Source organism: Fukomys damarensis, unplaced genomic scaffold (assembly GCF_012274545.1).
Source record: "Fukomys damarensis isolate Sample0158 unplaced genomic scaffold, DMR_v1.0_HiC HiC_scaffold_16, whole genome shotgun sequence".
NCBI classification, from domain to species: Eukaryota; Metazoa; Chordata; class Mammalia; order Rodentia; family Bathyergidae; genus Fukomys; species Fukomys damarensis.
Genome location: NW_022900928.1, coordinates 93876396 through 93900073, shown reverse-complemented (window position 1 = coordinate 93900073; position 23678 = coordinate 93876396). Strand labels below are relative to the sequence as shown.

General features: G+C 38.1%; 1 protein-coding gene across 5 annotated transcripts in view; it reads right to left on the bottom strand.

The window, feature by feature from the left end:
• Positions 1 to 23678, bottom strand: part of LOC104862062 (TRPM8 channel-associated factor 1) — a 43332-nt gene that overhangs the window by 19259 nt on the left and 395 nt on the right. For 2 of the 5 annotated variants that reach the window (XM_010623777.2, XM_033764480.1), the window contains exons 1-2: positions 10999 to 11129; positions 1392 to 2025 (exon numbers count right to left, since the gene is read on the bottom strand). In XM_010623777.2, the coding sequence (XP_010622079.1) occupies positions 1392 to 2011 (620 nt within the window). In that variant the 5' untranslated portion in view covers positions 2012 to 2025; positions 10999 to 11129. Of the gene's footprint in view, positions 1 to 1391; positions 2026 to 8566; positions 8815 to 8948; positions 9071 to 10998; positions 11130 to 23678 lie in introns of those variants that run through there. The other 3 variants (XM_010623778.3, XM_033764482.1, XM_010623779.3) reach the window with 3 other exon arrangements.

Here is a 23678-nt window from a genome sequence, read left to right as displayed (position 1 = left end):
GGATCCCAGTTTCCAGATTCTACTGTACTACAATAATGTAGCCCTCAACAGGAGTTATGTGCTTTGTGATATTTCCTCCAGATCCTTTTATTAGATATATTTCTGGGTCTTTAGTTTTCATATCTTTATAAACTGTGTTCTTAAAATAAGAAATGTCTAGAATATAGACTGTATTCCATAGACACTGGCCAAGTGGATGATTAAACATGAAGTCCACCATGTGGGCTTTTGTTTGAGAACAATTTGGTTTGAAAACAGAAGCATTTGGAAAAATTTTGTTTTTGTTTTCAAACTCTGCACTGGTTGACAAACATGACCTTGGCCACCTTTCCCATGTGAACATGAACATGCCATCTTTTCCAGAATTGTGGAACAAATTAAGTTTGTTAACTGATGAACATTGTATTTAGGTTAAAATGGGGCCAGGTGTCATCCAAGAGACAGAGTAGACAAAATGTTCTGGTTGGTTTTCCTGAAACATTCATGCTAAGGAGAGGTGGCAGTTCATTCTCCATACCTCCAACTCCATGCATTTTCCTCACCCAATCCTACCTTACCCTGACCCTAACAGCCAGAAATATCAGTGCTCTCTGTTCCAAGGAAGACGAGAATTTTAAGTTACAATAGAGAGTGGCCTCATGTACTTTTTCTACTCCTGGGAGCACTCCAGCTATATTCATCCATCTATATTCAACCCCTATATTCAATCATCTATTTTTATGTCCAATCAATATTTATTGAGCATCTATTAACCTGCCACATATACAATACTATGTGTGAACAAAACAGTCTAGGTGATGTTTTCAAAGAATTTTCATTCAGTGCATCTTCTCTCTGCACTCATCACTTATATTCTTCATTCTCAATGATTTATTCTTTGGCCCCCAGATACAAAAATCTCTTATCTTAAATCCTAGATTTAGCATATATAATTTGTACCATCTCTTTTGCTATCTCAATTTCTGAATCCTCTATTTTCTATTTTCATTCTAACCCGATCTGGTTAGACATTTCCAGACTTTCCCACTTCTCTCTAGTCTTTCATTATGGGGTCCTTAGTGTTTCCCTTTTCCTTGCATTCCAGTTGAAAGAATGCTTCTATGAACCTTCCTGGTTATTATGCTAACACTTGGGTCATCATGTATTTATTAAGTCAGGTATAGGGTGATTTCATGGCCACCATACAGCAAAACAACCTTGCCTGGGAAGGCAGGAGCAACGAAGACCTCACCCCTCCTGTGCTTTATGGCATTTTAAAAATCCACTTGTTTTGTGAAGAACTTGTGCTTGAGTGCCAGATTCTCTGCTGTTAGGCTGGAAGCAATGTGAAGATAAGAACCATGTCTACTTTTTAACCTGGGGTCAACTCCACAGTGGGGTAAGGTACTCACCTAACTAAGACTGGGATCTTGGGCATCTTCTTAGAGACTTTAAAGAAACTGGTGTCTCCTTTGTTGTCAGTGAAGTACACGCCTGCCACACTGGTCACCAGGTTCCCAGGGAATGTGAATAGAACCCTTTCATCATCACCTTGGTTGGCCCAGTCCCAGGCCTGGCCTCCCATGAGCAAGCCTCCTCCACGCTTCATAAACTGGACCAGCTTTTCAGTCATGGTTTCATTGTAGGCATCGATACAGTAAACCCCCAGGGAGTCATTTACTTCTGGCTCAATCTTCGCCTCTATTCCAACACCCTCGAAGACTTTGACCAAAGGTGCCAGGGATGGGTGTATACCAATGGGAGCCCCAGGAGAAGAACAAAGCCACCCTACAGCATTGACAAGAAAGGGAGAGAGCTGGGTTTCCACCAAGTAGTCTTCATGGGATAAGACCACCAGGCGGCCTCGACCGTAGGAGGAAGCAGCAATGAGGACCTGGCCCATGTCATTCACCATCACAGGAAATGAGGCCTCCCCAATAAGAAGCAGTTCACATGGGATGGCATCTTCAGGGAGATCCCAGCTTGTCACTCCATTCATAAGAGCCTCAAAGGCAGCAGAGGGAGTCGCCATGGCTCCAGTGGTTTCTGCAGAGAAGAAAGCAAAAACTTAGCTTGGCAAGGAGTAGACAAACAGACAAAAACAGAGTTTTCCCCTTTCCCACCAGATGAGGCAACTCACAATTCAGAAGACACTGACGCAAGAGATAACTAAAGCTCTCAGTATCCAGATCTACAGTCAAGGAGACCCATTTTGCCCTGTCCACTTGAACTCATAGGGTCAAACTCAGAGAATATGACACTTCTCCATCACAGGTGGACAAAAACAGAAGGGAGAAATGAAGGCATAACTGTGCCCACTAAAGAGATACTTTGAAGTTTTAACTTAGTATTTGTGACTTTACTTGGACATAGGATCTTTCAAATGCATTCAGGTTAAGATGAGGTCATATTGGATTTGGATGGGCCTGGACCAATGGTGGATGTCATGATAAGAAAAGGAAATCTGGGCACAAACAGATACAGATATACAGAGGAGGCAGAGATGGGAAAGGCAGAGATTGGAGTTATATCTCTACAAGCCAAGGAACACTAAGGATTTAGGCAAAAATCAGATGCTCAAATTAGAGAGGCACAGATAAGATTCCACCTCTGAACCTCCAGAAGAAACCAACATTGCTGAAACCCATATATTGAGCTTCTAAGCCTCCAGAAGTGTGAGTGAATAAATTTCTGTCATTTTAAACCACTTTTTGTATTCACTTGATATGGCAGCCTCAAAGAACAGATACAGTGGCACAACATTTTGCTCTTTTAGTACCCATTCTACCCTTTTGGGCCTCCACACTGATTTTATTAATCCCTGCTTGGAGAATTTAGAATTTCAGCCCAAAAAGTCTGGCTTCTTAGAGAAGTTTCTTTGGTCCAAGTCATAGCCTGAGTAAGAGGACAGATAAACCCTCTGTGCCTTGAATCTAGGTCCTGGACAACCAAGTGCAGATGGCAACAAGTCATGAAAACATGGCAGATTCTTGCTTGCACTGGAACACAGCCAAGGAGGATGTGACTCTTGGTGGCTGTGAACTCACAAGTGTCCTCTGCTTCACCACGAGCTCCCCTTAATGATGCTCCTCAGTCTGACCTACATGAACTTGACTGAAACAGATCTCCAAAAACAGGCATTTTCATAATCAAGACATTCACAGCTTCTTGTCCTGAGCACAAAGCAGCTCTGGATACAGCTGCTCTTCTCATCCTGAGAAAGCTCTTTACCTTCAAACTCTGGAACCACTTACTCTCTGCCCTTCTTTTGTTTCTCTTTGGCAGATGTAGACGTTTCCTAAGTTTTCATCTTTGGCCTTTACCTCTTCTCTATTTTTCCTTGAGTGACTCTGTGTATATCAGTCCATGACAGAAGGCAGAAGGGTAATAGGGCACATGTGAGTGAGAAAAAGGAAGGGGGAACCAAATCGTTCTTTTTATCAGGAACCCATTCTGGTAAGAACTAACCTATTACCTTGATAATAGCATTAATCCATTCATGAGGACTCTGAATTCACTCCACCTCTTAAAGGTCTCCTCTCTTGGAACACTTGTACTGGGGATTAAGACTCCACACATAAATGTTGAAGAACACATCCAAACCGTAAGTCTCACTTTCACTCTCATATGCAAAATAATTACAGGCTTGAGTACTGGACTTAAAGCTGCCTAGATCTGAATCTCAGGTCAGACTAATTACAAGACTTGGATAACATATCTTAGACTTAGTTTCATTATTCATCAAATAGAAATAGTATCAATCACATATGGTTCTGAGGATTAGCGGAAATAACACAGGTTACATGCCCTTTCATCAGCATTCAGTCATTTCTACCTACACATATATGTATATGTATATGTATATGTATGTATATGTTCTACACATATATGTATATGTATATGTATATGTATATGTATATGTATATGTATATGTATGCATATATGCTTATATTTATTTGGATAAAATAAATCATTTTTTGTGAATAACAGAATTCTTGCAAAATGAAAAAAGAAGTCTAACATAATGTTGGGTTTTATAAACACTGGATTAAACATTTATTGTTTTAGATTTTATATTCGTCTTTTTTGCAGCCAATATTAAGAACTAATGACAGTACTAGTGCTAAAGATTGTTATATTTATTTCTCAAGAATCTCTATGAGTCCTTGAAAAAATCTTTGATAGCACTGTGCTTTCCACAGCTACCTATTAAAAATTCCTGTCCTGAGGTAGCAAGTAAGGTTAAAACCCCGACTAAAAGAGCACAATAATCATTCATAGCTGGTTTCTGAAACTAAAGAAGTCTTAAAGTCATTATTTTCCCCCAAAAGAGCTCCTCTGAGGTAAACTGCATAAGCTCGATGCTTTTAGCAGTTAAACACAACCATTGTCTACCTATCTACCTCAGAGAACTACTGAGAACATCAACCAGAAAACACATTATTAATCAGGTTGTTTTTTCTTTGCCCTTCCTGTTGTCCACAAATAACTAGGATAGTAAACCACTGAGTCACAGTAAGTTTCTTTGTCCTGTTTTCCCGTGTTCCACTGGCCACAAGTACTGGCAATGTCCTTGTTCATGACTTCCAATCACACAGCCATCAACCTACTTCAGTTCTTTAATCATTCATGTCTTGACTACATCAATCCAATTTCTAAGTTACCAAGGTCTTAAAACTTTTCTAACTATATTATTATTTTGAAGAAACATCCCCAGAGCTTCACCTGTGTCCACAGGGGAAGACCTAGCTCCTGCTTCCTGGCCTATGACGACTCCAGGGTGGTAGCTCCTTCATTATCTCTCATTCCCTCTCTCTTTGAAACTCCCAGTCTAACTGGCACCCCAAGGCAGACCCTGCTTGTCTTTCAGATCAGCCTCACTCACTTTCTTCCCCTTCTTACCCACATCTTTCTATCTGTGGAAATTTTACTCTTCTAGGTGAAGATATGCAAAGAAGAGCAAAGTTAAATGGCTACTATCTCTAAGAAAACAAAAATGTTCAACCTCATCAGTCAATAGGAAATATTATGTATGCTGCCTATAGAATTGTCAAAAAAGAACTAGGAGAAAGAAGAGGAAGTGGAGGAAAGAAGAATGTGAAGAAACTAAAGAAAGAAGGTAGCTAATGTCCAATGGTGGAAAGGCTATGGGGAGAGTACTATCACAATATGATGAAGGAATTAGAATGTCTTCACTCTTTCAAAACAACCTGGGTGTGTGTGAATCAGTCCATTAATTGATTTAGCATCATTTTGGGTGTGGATAATGGGAAAGTCCACCCTGGTATGGTGTAACCTGGATGGCATATAAAGGCAGGCTTGTTGCTTGGTGCTGCTGCTTTAGTATTTACTGCTTTGCTTACTTCTGCCTGCCCTGCCACACCATGAACTGTTTCTCCTCGGAGGCTTCTTTGCCGTGGCATCCTGCTGTGGGTCCAGCAGACTGGACTGAAACCTCTACAAGATATCAGCCAAAAATCTTTTCCTCCTTAACTTTAAGGTGTTGGATATTTTGTCTCAGCAATGAGAAAGGTAACTAAGAAAATGAAGATCACATATATGTTTTCTTCCTCATACAAAACTACAAATGGAGATAGAAAAAAGAAAAGCTAGAAACAGACATAGATCAAAGACAAGGAATATTTCCTAGTATCAATTTCCAGTCTAGTGGATGTAGGAACTCCAGCTCAATCCCACACTTACCCAACTTCCATGCCTCCCGTGACATTCCACTGTACCTGACCTGGCTCTACTCTCGCCCACAGTATCCCCCTCAAGGGCTGCCCATAGGACCCTTCTCTCTGGGTCCATACTTTCCCCAATGCTAATGTGCTACATGACCAGAACACAGAACTCACTTCTGCCTCACTAGCTAATTCAAAGATGAGTTAAATCTATTTTTAATCTACCTAGAATGTTCTAGATATATATTAAGTAAAAATTTCAATTTATGATATATAGGACATGAATGCATTTTTATAGATAAAGATAATGGTAAGGCTATACTTCCAGGGATCATTTATATAGTTGTTACTTATACAGATAATGGTAATGATAGTAGTAATTGCAGTAGTGACAGTAATACTAATAACATTTTTTAGGTTTTTGGCATTGTAACAACTGATTCATGCCATTTATTTAATCCTGATAACAAATCTATATGAACTAGGAGGTATGTATTACCATTATCCCCATTTTATAGGCAGGTAAAATAAAACAAACAACCAAAATCCCAAATAGCCAGATAGTTTGTTAGTTGCTTAAAGTCCCATGGGTAATAGATGGTGGATCTAAGACCTATTCCAATAAATCTAGTGCTGTGTCCATCTTCTTTAGCACCAAGAATATATAATTTCTTAAATGCTAGGCTTTTTATGTATGCACCGTCAGTGGAGGCCACATGTCAACATCCTAGCTTTGAGTACACTAAGTAAGGAAGAGGAGAATAGTATTTTTTAAAAAAACAAGTCTATATCCTTCTAAATTTTCATTACAATGTAAAACAAAACACAGGTTAAAATAAGTTCAATAAAAAAGTTAAACACAGGGCTGGGGATTTAGCTCAGTGGTGCTGCCACCAGCCTTGCAAGTGCAAGGTCCTGAATTCAATCCTTGGTACCAAAAAAAAAAAAAAAAAAAGTTAAACATATTAAACAATAAATCAATCAACTGGTTCTATTATCTCAATGGCTTTAAAACAATGACATCTCTCATTGGCACACCTATGTATTTAAGTTCCTCCCCTGTGAGGTTCCTTGAACTCCGCAGCTGGTTCTGTCCCCACTTTAACCAGCTATGAGTGATAAGTCTTGGCTTTTGAATCAAATACTTCCTTTTGATGCCTGAATTCCTGTTTGTTTTTCTTGCTTGGTGAGCTCAGATGGACTTAACCTGAAGAAATAAATTTTTATTTCTATTCTTAACCTCCCCTATGGCTCATTCTCTCTTCCCTGGGCCTTTTAATTTTTTACACAGTCACCACTGAAGCAAAAGGTACCCCAGGCAAGACCTGCAACTAGGGAGAGCAGAGCTTATTCTCCTAGCACAAAGCAGTTTCATGGACTTAGAGGGGATTTTCCCTGGAAGACATGCACATAGGAGTGGTAGAAACTTCTAGATTCTGTGTCACTCTCATCCTGGGCTATAGCTCAATTTCAGATCTTGAAACTTAGATTTGAAGTGTCTGAGGTCAGAGGATACATTTAACTCTTTGATTCCCCAAGAGAATGAGCAAGTAGTCAATCACAGGATAGATGACTGGAGGAGGGATATGAAGGTAAGGACACGCCTATGATCACTTCTTCAGCAAATAGCCAGCCTGACCTTGAAAACTGATTGAAAGTACAGACATCCAATAATTTATGTCTTCTCCATGAATAATTTTGTATATTTCGTCCTTATACATTCAATATTTTTGAATGTCCATCAACTTCTACTAATTCATGATGGAGCTGGTTCAACCTTTTCTTTTGCATTCTGTCCTAGACATTCCCAACTAATTTCAATTTGAAAATGTTTAATTCATACATCTACAAGAATACATAATGTCCATGGAAGGATATAAAAAGTAAAGTAGAATAAAACAATTTAGAAACTTAAAATCTCATATATTTACCACTCAGCTTAAAAGTAACAACTTCTTTGCCATAAAGAAGGATGCACTTGAGTCATGTGTAGGAAAATGGATGGACCTTGGACCATGTTAAATGAAATAAAAGCTTAAATATTGCATGGATTCTCATATATATGATACACCCAAAATATAAATACAGGGCAAAATAAGGACAGATAATAGGAAGTAGTGCGATAAATCTTTTGCAAATGGGAAGGTGGAAGAGACGGTGGGAGGGGGGAGAAGACGATAAAAAAAAAATTAAGATGTGTTATGTGCAGGTACCAACTCCCCACGAGGAATGTGATCATTATGTACTGCAAACTTGGACTGATGATACAACAATAATCACCATTACCACAGAATTAAGGACCAAAGCTTTCTGCTTTATTAATTCCGGAGCCCCCATATGGGGTTCTCTATGGTTCTCTCAGTCCTATTTGCACCCATCTCCCTTTGCGTGACTTTCACAGCAGAGTTAAGGAACCCTTGCCCAGGAATGAAAAGACCAGGGTAATTTGTATGTTTGCTGTTTATTTTTTATTGAAGTCCAGCTTCCTCCTAGATGTTGGCCCTATTGTCTTAGAGGGTTTCTGTGAAGTGGATAATGGGTGAGCAGTGTTGTCCTAAACTCCCAGGGGCTGCCGTCTATAAAATCTGAGCCAGTTCCTCTCCATTTCCCCTCCTCCCTCTCAGGCCCAGAGCCTGTGACGTCTGGACCAAGGAGCTGGGGCAGGGCTGCCGCTAGGGAGGAGGGGAAAGCAGCAGAAAAGCTCAGCGCGATTAGCAGAGAATTCTCCAGGCCGCTGGGCCCGAGGTCTGGGTGAGGTGGGCGTACGCAGACCGCTACCTTCTCCTCCAGCCCCACCCGGTCTCCAGGGAACAGTGCAAGAGAGCTAGAGAATCTTGCTCCCAGATACCCTGATTGCAAAGATCAAAGAGCAGCAAGACCGAAGAGATGCTGTCACCAGTTACCTCGGAGCCCCTGAACCGACCCGGCCTCCTCATCGTGGTCGTGGTCTTCTCATCCCAGAAAGTCTCTTCTGGAGGTCAGGCAGGCCTGTGTGGAACGCGACCACACAAAGCACAGCCCACACCAACATCGCTGTCATAACGCGGGGCGTAGGAGCCTTCTGGCATGGGGGAGGGGGCGTAAAGCCGGGGAGAAGAGAAAAATAACCGGCAGCAGCACGGACACAAAGCGCCCTCAGGATGCCGGGGTGGACCCCACCCCGGCCCGCGGCGCCCCTCTCCGGTAGCGCCCCAGGGATCCCGTCCCATCACCCGCAAACCCTACGCCCAGCTCCTCGCCGCCGGTCCCTTCCCAGGCCGCAGGTTTTCCGAGGGGGCCACTCACCGGGTTACCCTGCGGTGTCCACCCGGGCGGCCGGGAACTCGGGGACACAAGGGCCGGTGGGGCCTCCCTGCAGAGCTCTGGCCCGGATCGCTAGCCCAGAGCTGCGCCCGATCCGGGAGAGGACCCGAGCCCGAAGAAGGAGGGTTCCCGAGGAGTCTCCTCCTCCCCACTTCCTCCCGGGCTTGAGTGTGAGCCCGAGGGGCGGCGCTTGGCCCAGGACAGCGCTTCTTTGTGTCGCCAGCCCTGGGTTCGGCATTGCGGACGATTAGGCGCCGGCGGTGGCATCCTTAACAATCTATTAGATGGCCGTTTTATTAAAGGCCTAAATGTCTCTGGATCATTCCCATTAGTAAGGGAAAGACTGAACCAATTGCCATAGAAACCGTCTGTGCACTCTTCAGGAGTGCACTTCTAGGAAGAGCTTAACTCTCACATATTGGGGGACATTCCTTGGTACACGGCCCGTGGAAAAGGCTTTCATTTATATAAAGGGGCCCATATTCGTGTTATGTGGGGAGAAGGGAAGAAAACATTTCTACCTGCTTATATTTAATCTGAGGAATAGGGGAGAGACAAGTTTTTATGTCACACTGCACTGATTGCATTGTCTTCATCACGTGTGCCTTTTGTAAGTTGAAAATAATAGATTTCACGCAAGCAATGGGTAGCCCAGATGCATTGTTTAGTGTACAGTTGAAACCCCATTTCTACCCTTTCTAGTAATCAGTTGACAGTCGCTCCTCCATCAAATGCATGCCCTTTCTTTGTAAAGTGATTAGCTGTGGTGACCCTTCTAGCAGGGTAGTGTAATGGCCAGGAACTCAGTCTCTCCCCAGATATCCAAGCTGGGTGACTTTGGGCATTACTTAATTCTCCTCCAAGTGAAGGATGATAAAACTTGTATCTGCATTATGGATTTACTTAAGATTCAAAGTAGGTGAGTTAAGATCTGGTTTTGTTTGTTTGTTTGTTTGAGACAGGGTCTCACTATGTAGTTGAGACTGACCTGGAACTCGCTATATAGCCCAGGCTGGTCTTGAACTCATAGCAATCCTCCTGCCTCAGCCTCCTGAGTGCTGGGATTATAGACGTGTGCCACCATGCCCGGCTAAGACTTGTTTTTAAATCAATGCCTGCCATATAACATGACTGTCTGCATGTGTTAAATAAGACAAATATTTAAGTCATCCTATGATTCAACATCTCAAGTCTAGGAAGATGCATAACTTTCAGTGCTAACTGGATTTTTGGCCTCAGTCCAAGCCATACTTTCTTTTTATCTTCCTTCAACAAACTCTATCCATGTGAACATTAGGAGCCCAGTGAACAGGTGGGCTCGGGGATGGTTTAGGTAGAGGCACTGTGAGGACAGAAACCAAGAGAAACCTGGTTTCAGGGTCCTGCTGAGTGAAGACCCCTTGAGAGATGGTGAGCCTGTCCTTCACCTTCTCTACCTTCTCTGCCCTTCAGCTTTCTCAGCTAAATGACAGAGGCAGGCCGGCTCAGTAAGTCCCTTCTGGATCAGAAATGTCAGGATCTACAGTACTGTCATAATGACTTTCATGAAAATAATGTTAAAGTGGTAATGAAAACGCATATACTGCTTGCATAAAAATAAATACCACAGGGGAAATATATACATGGGAAGAGTACAAGCTAACCTACCTCAGAAGACGGAGGGGCACAGGCATGAGATTTGGTGCAAAAATGGGCTCTCATTTTATTTTTAAAAGGGAGAGACACACACAGAGACACACACAGAGAGAATCAGCTAGCTAAAGCAAAGGTGATAAAATGTCGGCACCTGATAAATTATATTAATTTTTGTACATAACACTGAATCATGAAAAGTGCTTTTAAAAGGTAGAGACTTATTAGACTCAATGGTTAGGTTCCAGGAGAAGGAATTCAGCATGCAATAAATAAGAATGCCAGAAACAAGCAGGGCTCCCGGGACGGCTGGGGGTTGCAGTGCACCCCACAAAGCTGCCCTAATTCAGTAGGTATGCCTGGGCCTGCAGTTTAGGAACGATCTTTGGGCAAGACTCACCGTGTCCAGCAATTCCACACCCGGCAACTCTGGAGGGGAAGGGAGTCCTCCGCTGGGATGTAACAGGGAGCCCGGCCAGGCGGCCTGGAGATTTGGAGATAGGTGGCAAAGAGCGGGGAGCCGGCTGCAGTGCCAACTGGAGAGGAGGGGGAGGCATCCGGCAGTTGATTGGTCGCTGCCAAGGAGGCGGAGCTAGGCCGGCGCCCCGACCACACAGCCCAAGCTTTGTGTCAGTTTCTACCCCAAGATTTGACATCAAAGCCCTGACAGAGACTCTGACGTCCACCTTGTGAGTACAGCCGAGCAGTATGTTTAAACAGAATAAATATGGACTTTTTTTTAATCAAGGGAGCAGTTTGATAAACCTTTATGTAAAATAATACACAATTATTTCCAAGAAAGGGTTAAATCTCTTTATAATTAACCGTGAATAATTAGGGGTTTTCTCTTTTTCAGTATGTATGAAGTAAACATTTATGTTAATAGTAAAATAGCTTGCATCTTTGTATAAATATTAGAAATCTTTTTAAAAACTTATATAAACAAGGAAATTGTATAGAAGCTATCTATCTATATATCTATCTATCTATCTATCTATAGATTAAAGTATGAAAATCCGTTACTTCAGACAAGCAGGTTACTCATAAATATTTATATAAGGCCGGGGATTTAGCTCAGTGGTTCTGCCACCTGTCTCGCAAGTGCAGGGACCTGAGTTTAATCCCCGGCACCAAAAACAAACAAACAAAAGAAATCCACAAAAAACATAAATATTTATATAAGTATCACATAGGTGGATATCTTATAAGTATTTTTCTTTATGCATATCATTAACATTTCAAAAATTTACACTATTTATAATATAAATAAATCTAATTAACTAAAGAAACTGGACAAAAATCCTTGCTCCAACAGCTGGTAGTGCCTTCTCTACGAATATGATTTCTTCCAGTGTGCAGGGTTCTTGAACTTGGTTCCTAGTCCTGATCCATTTTAACGAAGGGCGGGATCTGAGGACCTGGCTTACTGCTGACTAGGTCCTATCTTAGTCTTCTCTGTTGGTTTAGCTTGGTGAGCTTAAGGGTAGAATCTGCAGAGAAGCCATGTGGGTCTTCCTCTGTCTGTCCCCAAACACTTCAAGGAGATTCTCCACATGCCTATACATTCTCCAGATCCTGCCTCTCTCACTGCCCTTGAACCTATTTGCCCAGTACCTGAAGAGAAAATGCCTCCTGATCAAACTGAATTCAGGAGGAGACTATCATAAAACTTTCTCCCCTGCTGTAAAACAGTGCCAAGACCGGTCCTCCTCCTAGTGAAGGTGAATCCAGTGATTAAGGAGACAGAATAAGACATCCTATATTACTCCAGTTTTTATTAGAACTCTCCAAACTGGAGGCAGTGTGGGTAAAGAACTGTGCTTTATTTTTCAGTTTCCCACTTCTCCTAGGTGGTAAGCAGGTGCTCCATAATGTCTTATCCTGAGAGATGAGTACTGGGTGCAAAGGAAGTACCTAGGATCATTTTCTCTTTTGTTTCCTGTTCTTTTCTTATGATTTCCCCCTGAAGCCTTTTCCTTTCCCTATCTTCCAATGAGGTATCTCCTCAATATATGAGCTGGCTCCCACTCTTTCTCATAGACTCTGCTCTACTAGGTCAGTTTTGCCATTTATGCTTTCTTATTTTATTTTCCCTTGGATTCCTTTGCTTTTCATCCAGTTTTCTGCCCTGAGTAACCCTGAATAGAGATTGCCACAAAATCCTAAAAACCTCGAAATAACTTTTACACTATTTAATCCTACAAGTACTCAGTGATATGTGAGTGAATGATTTATTAAAAATTATTACAAATTATTTTGCAGTTCTTTAATAAGATCAGCTGAATTCATACTTTGAGGAATGCTCTGAAGTATGTATTTTCACTGAGAATTTATGTTCCCACTTTTGCAGAGAAAAACTATGATCATGTATGTTTACGTTTATTGAACCCTAAAAAATGACATACTGGCTACTTCTGCAATTGGAGAAATGCTGGTTAGTAATTTTGCTTTTAAAGTACCTTGTATTTAAAAGATGTTAAAAGTATCATTTTGAAATTAAAAGTAAGACAATTTGGTAATACCATTCAAGTCTCTACTCAGTAGAAATTCATACACACGTACACTAAAACACATGTACTAGATCCTTCAGAGTAGCACTATCCATAATAGTTTAAATAGCTACCCAAATAACAACCTTCCTACTTCTTCATCACAAGCCCACCCTGGTCTCCATCATCATGTACCAACAACACATTTACTCAAACTCTGCCTTATAAATAATATTTTACAACAATGCAAATGAATTGGTTTATATTATATTCAATATGGGAGAATTTCACTAACATGATGTTGACTAGAAAAGAAGCCAGAAACCAAATATTACATATTATAGGAGTATATATACATACTTATAAAAAAGAGTGAACTAATCTTTGAGATTAAGAATGATATTTGCCTTGGGCAAGGTAGGGACTGGCCCAAGGAGGGATATTCTGGGTCATTCTTGGTATTTTCTTAATGAATTTAAGTACTGGTCCAAGGATGTACTAAGTATGTGAAAATTCATTGTTGTATTTTCATGACATACTGATGTAAAGGTTTTCATGCAAATATTATTTCAGTAAAGTATTAAAAGTATTAAAATAGTATTTTGGTTTCAGAAATGCAATTGTAGAAAAATTACTGGTGAATAGTACATATTCAAAATATTATAAACACATCAATGGGAAGAGAGAAAAGCAAGAGGTCTGCAATGACAAAAACAAACTAAAACCAGGAAACACTGAAGAAAGCAAGCACAAAAGCTGGCTTTCCCAAGATGTTTCTGCAAAACCTTGCAAAATATACAGGCAGCAACTCAATGGGGTGACTAGCCTAGGATACTGAGATAAGGCTCACATAAAAGGATGTAACTCAAAAGGATACCTGTACAAAAAGATCAGACACCAAAGAGGTACTTATAAAGGGAAAAGGTAAATAATAATTTATCTAACATGGAAGAAATCATGGTGACATGCTTGTCTTTGCCCTATTGGAAGGTGAGGGAGAAAATGACTGAGAATCAGTAGTCAATCACACTCATTATTTTCCCTTATAATTTGCAATCTGAATGCATACTACTTTTAGGGATTGAAAAACTCTAAGCAAATAATTTAATTTGTGGTTGAGCCAGTTTAGTAATGTCTCCACTAGGTAGAGACAAATGCAGATGATTTCTGAGGAAAAAAAAATGTAACTTCATTGCAACCAGAAGGAATTTCTACAGAAAAAAATTATTCATGAAAGTAGCAGCTGATAATTATAAACATCACGTAGTACTCAAAGAAACAAAGGATTGAGTTGAATGAAAGCCATTATAAGTAAGAGATATCAGAAACAGGCTGAATTCAGATAACAGGATTACTAGGCACAGAATGAAAATTAGTAACGTTGTTTAAAAGTTTGAAAAATAAGAGAGAAATCTGGAAACTTGAACAGAAAATAAGTATATTTACAAAGTAATGAAACAGAACTAGAAAGATATAATTGAAATGGAATAGTTTAAAATAAAAATTCATTGATGACATTCGTAATTAATATAAAAACTAAGAAAGATGTAAAGTATGAGTCAGGACAGAAGACATGGAGGGTATGGTAACACGATGATATTTGTCTGGTTGTATCTCTAAATGGTTATAGGGGATAAAGAGTAAGAGTTGTCACTGGTAAAAATGTTTATTGCAAAATTTTCCAAGTTCTTAAAAGATCTCAGTCTTCAGATCCAGGAAGCCCAACAAATTCAAACAAGACAAATTTTAAAAATAATTATTTAAATATATCATAGTGATTCAATAATAGAAGATACTAAAGGTGGAAAAAAATAGAAGCAGTTCATGGTGCAGGGAGAGCAGATTACTTACAAATAACTGACAGCTGAACTCCCCACTGCCTACTTAGCAGAAAAAAAGATAATAATATTTTCAACATATTGTGAGAATATAAGCAATCTAGAATTTAATATCCAGCATACCATCTTCTGGGGCTCTTAAGAAATGCCATTTTCAAAGCAACAAATTTCAGAATTTGTTATCAAAATGGAAATTCTAAAGGATGTATCTGAGGTAAATGATCGGAGGTAAATAACCTGAGATGGATGACTCAATGGTGAAAGCCTTCCAGTTTTGTACTGGGAGAATCTCTTCGGAATAGCTCTCCCCTAGAAAACAACAGTAATGAAATGGGCAAAATATAGGAAGCAACTGAAGACTCTAATGACTAAACACTGAAGGCTTTTGGAAAAGATTGAGGAGGTGCAATCCTTGTGAGACAGAAATCTCAGGAAATGAGCTCTATATTCTCTATTACATTTTCCGTTTACACATTTTCCATTCATAGTGCAAAATAACTGACACCAAACAACAGTGTTAGGCTCACTGGTGCAAGACTACCGAACAACAGAAGCTCAAAGGGAAAACTTTCAGACATGAAGAAACCTCAGAGAATTGAATCTAAAACTCTATGTACTAATTCCCCTGATGTCACTAGGTGGTTCCTATGTTGTAGACAAAAAGAGAACCCAATAAAATATAATAACAGCCAAAGGCTAAAGAACAAAGCATTAATTTTAGTAACTGTACTAAAATAAATGAAAATAAAATGATGGAGTCCAAGCCCCAAGAAAGAAGAAAGATTTGTACAGACACTGTGATTTCAGTAGACATATAAAAAATTCAAAGCATATAAATAAAGTCATGCTATAGCTATAAAGACTATGTTCTAAGGAAAATATCACCCCTGAAATGAACAGTCCTAATGAACCCTGAAACTAACCTTGATAGAATGGAAGCTGTCTGCTGGCATTGTGTTTGCCCCCACACTCTGAATCCTCTTGAAAGATAATAACATTGCCCAGAACTTTTGTAATGTTTCATCCAAAATATTCTACATTTGATCAAAAATTAAGAGGGAGATTAAAAAGTGGGATAAGTTGCCAAGAAGTCAAGAGAAACAATAGATAATATAAATAGAGTCACAAGTGGGTCTGATGTTTGAGCTCTTATACAAGCAGCTTAAAAAACACTGCAACTAATATATATATATATATTTTTAAGGGCTGGAGAATTTCAGTATAGAAGTAAAAGTCATAAAAGAGTAAAATAAAAATTAAAAAAAATAATAATTGAAATTAGTAATCTAAGAGATGCCATCAATACTAAATTAGACACAAATTACCAAAGAATTGACAAATTGTAACAAAGGTCAGTGAAATATATCCAAAAAATAACACAGGAGGAAGAAAAAAATGATGATGGATACAGAGACTATTATATTAAGAGCATAATAGTATTATGAGACATAGTGATAAATTATCACTTAAGTGTAATAAGTCCCATGAAGTAATGAGAAAGAAAATGAAAGAGAAGAAATGTTAATAACTAATGAGTGCAAATTATCTAAAAGATATGAAAAATATCAAATCTCAAACTGAGAAAACTCTACATTCCCAAAACATAATAAACATAAAGAAATCTGTACACACATCTCATAGTCAAACTTCTGAAAACCAAATTCATAGACAAAATCTGAAAAGCATCCAGAGATGAAGGATACTTTCTATTCAAAGAAACAAAAATACAGCTGACTTTTCAAAAGAAATTATGAAAACAAGAACATAATTGCTAAAAATAAAAAAAGATAAAATCTGCCAACCTAAAATCCTATGTGCAGCAAAATTATCCCTCAAAATGAAGGCAAAATAAAGATAATTTTAGATACACACAATCTGAGAGAATTTGTGATTAGCAGAATACAGTGTCAGAACTGCTAAAAAGAATTCTCCAGGAAAATTATGCCAGGCAAGAACACAATATTGTAAGAGGAAATAGAGAACACTAGAAAAAATGTAAATACTATGCAAATACAAGTGAAAATTGGCTGTTTAAATCTACAAATATAATGTCTTTTGAGATAGAAAGAATATACAAGATATACAACAGTAGGGGAAGAGGGGGTGAAGGGAGGGCAGGGACAAGGGGAAAAAAATGAGAATCAAGATCTATTATGTAAAGGTACAGGATCCCAATAATGAATGTAACTGTATTATATACCTATATTGCACCAATAAACTCAATAAAAAGAAAAAAAAGATATACAACAGCAGCATAGCTAAAGATGGGGTTAATAGACATAAGCTGTTTCAAAATTTTGTATTATTTTGAAATATGTAAATGTAATAATTTATGGTAGACTGCAATAAGCTAATAAGATAAGTTGTAATATCTATAGTAACTATTGAAAGTAATAATCTTATAACTCAAAAAAGAAGAATGATAAAATGATTTGAAATTGAGAAAGAACAAAGAACAGATGAAACAAAAACCCCCCAAAACTTAGAAGGCTTAAACCCAATTGTTATGGATTGTATGTTTGTGTCCCTTCAAACTTCACACATCGAAACCCTATCCCTCATGGAAATAGTATTTGGATTTGGAGCCTTTGGGAGACAATTAGGTTTTAATGGGTTATTAGTGTTGGGGGACCCATGATTTCAGTAATGTCCTCACAAAAAGAGAGCAGGACTAAAGTTCCCTCTCATGACCATGAGGAAATACATCAAGAAAGTGGCAACCTACAACACAGAAGTTGGCCCTCACAGGACACTGGATCTGTCGCCATCTTTATTTTGGACCTCCCATCCTCCAGAATGGTAAGAAATAAACATCTACTGTTTGGGCTATTGTATGGCATTTTGTTATAGCAGCCTGAACTTAAATGCCATCTAATCAATACTTTAATTAAATTTAAATGGATTTTAAAAAATCTCACTAGAAGATGCAGCTTGCTTAAAACAGAAATACTTTAAATATGAATAAACAGAAATTGCTTAAGGTTGATTAAATGTCCTTTGAAGATTCATGTGTTAAAACGTTTATTCCTCAGAATGGTGCTATTGGAAGGTTGGAAACTTTAGGGAAAGCCTTGTGTGAGGCTTCTGCTCCTGGGGTGGGGGTGGGGTGGTGCTGGTTAAGGGGATGGTGGAACTCTGCATGTTCTTTTCCTCGTTTTTTTTGGCGTGGCTATGACATGAATAGCTTTGCTTTGCTACAGCCACCTGATGTGCTGCTTCACCTTGGGCACAAAAGCAACAGGTCCAAATGATAACTGACTGAAGCCTCCATAAATGTGAGTCAAAATAAACCCTTTGTCTTTATAAATCAAAGTAATAGTTGTTATGTGACAGAAAACTAAGCACAAAAAGAAAAAATGGAAAAAAGACACCACTCAGAAATTAAACATAAGAAAGTTTGCAAGCCTATATTTACAACAGGTAAAGCAAACATCACTGCAGTGAGTCTTACCACACAGGGATAAAAAGGCATTTCATAGTGATAAAATTATTAATTCCACAGAGCAAACTAACAATTTTAAATTGCAACCTTAATAATAGAAATTCAAAATTTATAAAGCAAAGGTAATACTAATGAAAAGTAGTTGGTGATTATACAACAATAAAGGCTGAAATATATCTTTCCCAATAATATGATAAAACAAACATCAAAAAATCAGTAAAGAGATATATGATTTGAAAACATACAGTTATCAAGCTTGACTTGATCAGTGTATGCAGTACATCTGTACTCCTGCCAACAAAATACACACAATTTCCAGTGCAGGTCAAATGTTTTCCGAAAGAGACCACATATTTTGGATAAAATAAGTTTCAAGAAACTCAAAAGCATAGATAATATATTCTCTGATAATAATGGGATAAAAACAGATATCAATAATAATTTAGAAAGTTCCAAATTAGAAATTAATGAATATATTTCTAAATGATATCTAGATAAGAGAATAAATAAGAATAGAAATTAGAAAATATTTATCAATAACTAAAAGACCATGTGTCAAAATTTCTGGGAGAAAGCAACACTGTAGCCATAAATGTATATACTGTTTTTTTCATAAGCGTATATATTAGTGAAAGAGAAAAGGCTGAAAGTAAGCTACCTAAACTTTTGTCTTAAGGTATTAGAAAAAGAACAACAAATTAAAGCTAAAGAAAATAAAGGAAACGATATAATAAACATATAAGCAAAAATTAAAACAAAAATATTTTGAAATTCAAAAACCCTGAAAGTTAAGTTTAAATGAGCCAAAGAATGATCAATAAAGAGAGAAAAGTGAAAAGAAAGAGAGAGGGAGGGAAGGAGAGAGGAGAGAGAGAGAGAGAGAGAAAGAGAGCACTATAGAAATTAAAATGTGACATTTATTACAGTCCCAGAGGACATTAAACAGATAACTGATAATATGAATAACCAACTATATGCCAGTAAATCTCATAAATTTAGGTAGATTTTCAAATTCCTACCCAATTTATCCAAACTGGTACAAAAGAAATAAAATATATAAATAATCTTGCCTATTAAGGAAATTTAAAGCAAAAATAAATAAATAAATAAATAAATAAATAAATAAATAACTAACTAACTAACTAACATTTCCAGGAAAGAACTTAGACTCAGAAGTGCTTTCCTAAACATTTGAGAAAAATGTAATGCAAATATTACAAAAATTCTTTTAGAGAATTTCTCAGTATAACTTTGATCATAAAATCTGGTAAGTACATTGCAAGCTAGAGATTAATTTCACTCAATTAACAGATAAAAGTCCTAAACAAAGATACTCACATATGAACGGTTAACTAACTTACAATACAGTAGCTAATATAATCTTCTAGTGTCCAGATGCCATTTCAGTAAATAATTCTTAATTAGATATCTGTATGAAAAAATGAGTCCTGGCCCACACTTGATGTCATACACACAAAAATAATTTGAAATGCATTATAAGCCTAAATATGAACGACAAAACAAGAACAGGATAAACATTTTTTTTGATCTAGGGAGAAGCAAAATTTTTCTTAAATAGGACTCAGTGCTAATGAATGTTAACTGTACTGATTTAATTATAAAAATTAGGTACTATTCAAGTTACATTAAGAAGTTTCTTTATTAGGAGACATCATTACCAAGGTGAAAAAAGAAGCTACAGGTTAGAAGAGGAAGTTATATTTGCAACTCATCAACACAACAAAGGATGCAGGTACATATCCAGAACATATTTTAGAAATTCTCAAAAGTTAATGAGAAAAAGCCCCAGTCATTTTCCTCAAATGAAAAAAAACAAACAAACACAAACAAACATTTCATAAAAGATGAAATTCAAATGGTCAAGGAGAATATGAATGTATGCTTAATATAATCAGTCACCAGGTTAATGAATATTAAAACCACAATAAGATACCTATATCCATTCTGGTTGATTAAAAGTAATTGTAATAACAATATTAAATGGTGACAAGGATCTGGGGCTGGTGTAACACACATGCATTTTAGATGGGAGGGTAAACTGGTTCCATCATTTTGCAAAATTGTTTGGAATTATTTTTGTTCTGACTAGATGTTCTATAGAAATACATGTTCATGCCTACTGTGATATGTAATCAAACCACTTTTATTTGCAATAGCCCCCCAAAAAAGTTGGAAACAATGTCCATAAACAGAATAGATAAGTAACTTGTGATGGACTTACCATGGCATTACCACAGAGAAAAAGAAAGAGCAAAGTGTTGCTGTATGCTACTGTGTGAATGAATCTCACTGATCTAATGTTGCATTGAAACAAACCAAACACAAAGAATAATTAATTCTGGCTTACATAATGTTAAGATCAAGATTGGATCAATATATGATGGCTGTAAGAACAGAAACTGGCACAATGAAAAAGGCGTCTTCTCCTGCTGGAAATAGTCTATATCCTGACCTCACTCTATACATACCTGAAGTTTTTTGAGTTATACACTAATGACTAGTGAAGTTTATTATAAGTAAGGTATATCTAAATATTGTTTTAAAGGAAAGATCTATGAACAAATATATTGGTAAATACATAGGAAACTCAAGCACTGATGTTATCTAGTAATAAAAATAAACATCTGACATTTAGGGTAAGAATTAGAATTCAAGTACTGATGACCAATGTTATTCAATTTAAATATACTAAATTAAGTCTATTATAAAACTAGTAAATATTTTAAAACATAAGAATCTCACGAATGTTTAATAAAACTAGAATATTCCTAAAACATTAGACTCAGATAATCTAACTTCCAAATAAAAAAAGGAAGAAAAATGGGGAAATGAAAAAAAGGAAAAACAAAGAGGGAAAGGAATAAAAAGACAAAAAAAGGTCAAAGGAAATAACATGGTGTTAGAATAAGTAATTCTCTTAAGAGTTGCAATAAATATAAGTGGACTAAATTATTCAGTGAGAAGTTTTAAAGTGTTAGATAATATATATTTTAATTCAGAATTTAAAAAATAAGATAAATTTACTATATGTGTATTTAAGGCAAAGATTCACAAAAATTTAAAGTTAACAAGGGCTGGAGTTGTAACTAAGTATTAGTGCTTGCCTTGTGTGTACAAGGTCCTAGGTTTGACCCTGTACATACTGAATGCACATGCACACACACACACACACACACACACACATGCATGGTCATTCACCAAAAGTGACCCCCATATGAAAATCTAAGTAGTTCTATAATCATTAAAGTAATTTAGCTAAATTTAAAATCTACTAAATGCTAAACCCAGAGGGTTTTCCAGATGATTTGAGGAAATATTCAAAGACCAGTTTGAAATTTGGTAAAACCAGCTTATGACAAGTATGTGGAGCAGCAGGAATGCTCATTCCCTGTTGGAGGGAGTGCGAACATTTTGGAATTCCACTTTTTGGAATTAGCTGGGAAATGAACTGATGAAGTGAATATTAATATGTGCAAATTGTATAACCCAGCAATTTTAAACTGAGATGTATCCTCCAGGGAAATTCCTGCACAGGCGTACAAGGATGTCAGAGAATAACATCCTGAAATATTCCTGGTAGTAGGCAGCCTTTAAAAGGTCCCCTAGAAGTCCCCACTTCCAGGTATTCATGCCCTTGGGAAATCCTTTCCCCTCAAGTGTGGGCTGGACCTAGTGTTTCACTTCCCATGAATAGAAAATGGCAAAAATGATGCACTGTCACTTTTGAGATTAGGTAACAAAAAGAATCTGTGATTTCTGAGGGCCAGGGATTTAGCTCAGCAGTTTGGTAGCCTGCCTTGCAAGCACAAAGACCTGAGTTCAATCCCCGGTAGGAAAAAAAAAAAAAAAAAAAAATCTGTGATTTCTCTGAGAGCCTGTACTTTGGGGGAAGCAAGCTGCCACGTTGTGGTCAACTTTAGACAGATGTCCAAGTGACAAAGAACTGGTCTATCGAGGCCAAGAGCCTTGCTAAAGTATCCAGACTCACTTATACCCTGGGGAGCACTGGGGCCCCAGACAGCACTTTGATCCCCTGACTAGGAGCCTGTGACAAATCTGGACTCAGAGGCCCCACCATCCCAGCATTCCTGATCTGCAGAAACTGAGATAACAGCAAGATAAGGAATTTTCTTTTGTTTGCTTTGGGTTCTTTTGGCTTTAAATTACTAGATGTTAGGAGTAATTTGTCACATGGTTGTGCATCTCCTGAATTAGAGATAACCTAAATGCCTATGACAATTAGAATAGAAGAATTAAAATATACTTTTAAATCATAAACAATGAAAATGAAGGAAGCAACAAAAAGTCTCAAAAATTTAAAAATATGTACAGGACAACAGTCACTATTGTGCACAAAAAAAAATAAGCAAAATCAACACGTGTTTGGGACACACACTGATGTGATACAACTATAAAGAAAAGTAAAGGATTGATCACCCACAATGATCTTGACAGATATCAGATGTGTCAAGGAAGGAGGAATGAGCTCCCTTCCCCATAACGGCATCTAAGGTATTACAACGACCTATTTCTTAACCTACAAGATGGCCCAGCATTCATTTCATTATCATTTTATCTGCTTTTCCATGTTGCATATTCTTTTCATTTATAAATTTTTTTAAAAAGCAAAACCAAGCGAAAAAGAAAACAAAGCATTGAAATGCAATCAGTTGATACATAAATATTTGGGAGTACAAAAAACAGCCAGATGGTTGGCTGGTCAGCTAGACCGAGACATTTGTTCTTTATGTCTAGTTAAGAGCTGTACTTCTTCCAAGTTTCCATGAGAGTCCAACTGACAAAGGTCTTTTTCCTCCTATGTTGTACTTAAGGCCTTCTCCCTCCCCTTCAGATTGAGCCACTCAGAGGCCAGCTCCCAATCTGGCACTGGCTGCTTCAGCCCCAAGCCCTTCCCTAGGAAGGTTCTCCAGAAGCAGGCACGCTCCCACCCACCGCCTCACTGCTATCTCCCAGAAGAAGCGATCAGAGGTGGGCGACTGGAGCACTTGGGGGATGAGGGCTTTTACCCGGGTGGGAGGTTAAGCAGACAGAGCTAGCCTAGAAGAATTCAATCCCAGGCCTCAAGCAGGTGGGAAAGCTTCACCTCACCTTCACCTTTGATCAATCCCAAAGGCTCCCTGCGGAGCACAAACCAAATAACAAGAAATAGGGGTCATCTGCCTCCAGGCAAGCAGGGGAAATAACAGTGACGTGGATGTTGAGCAGAGAAAAGACGCAGGGAGGAAGGAACCCCCTGCGGAACTGCTCTGCCGCCCTAAGGCTCGCACAC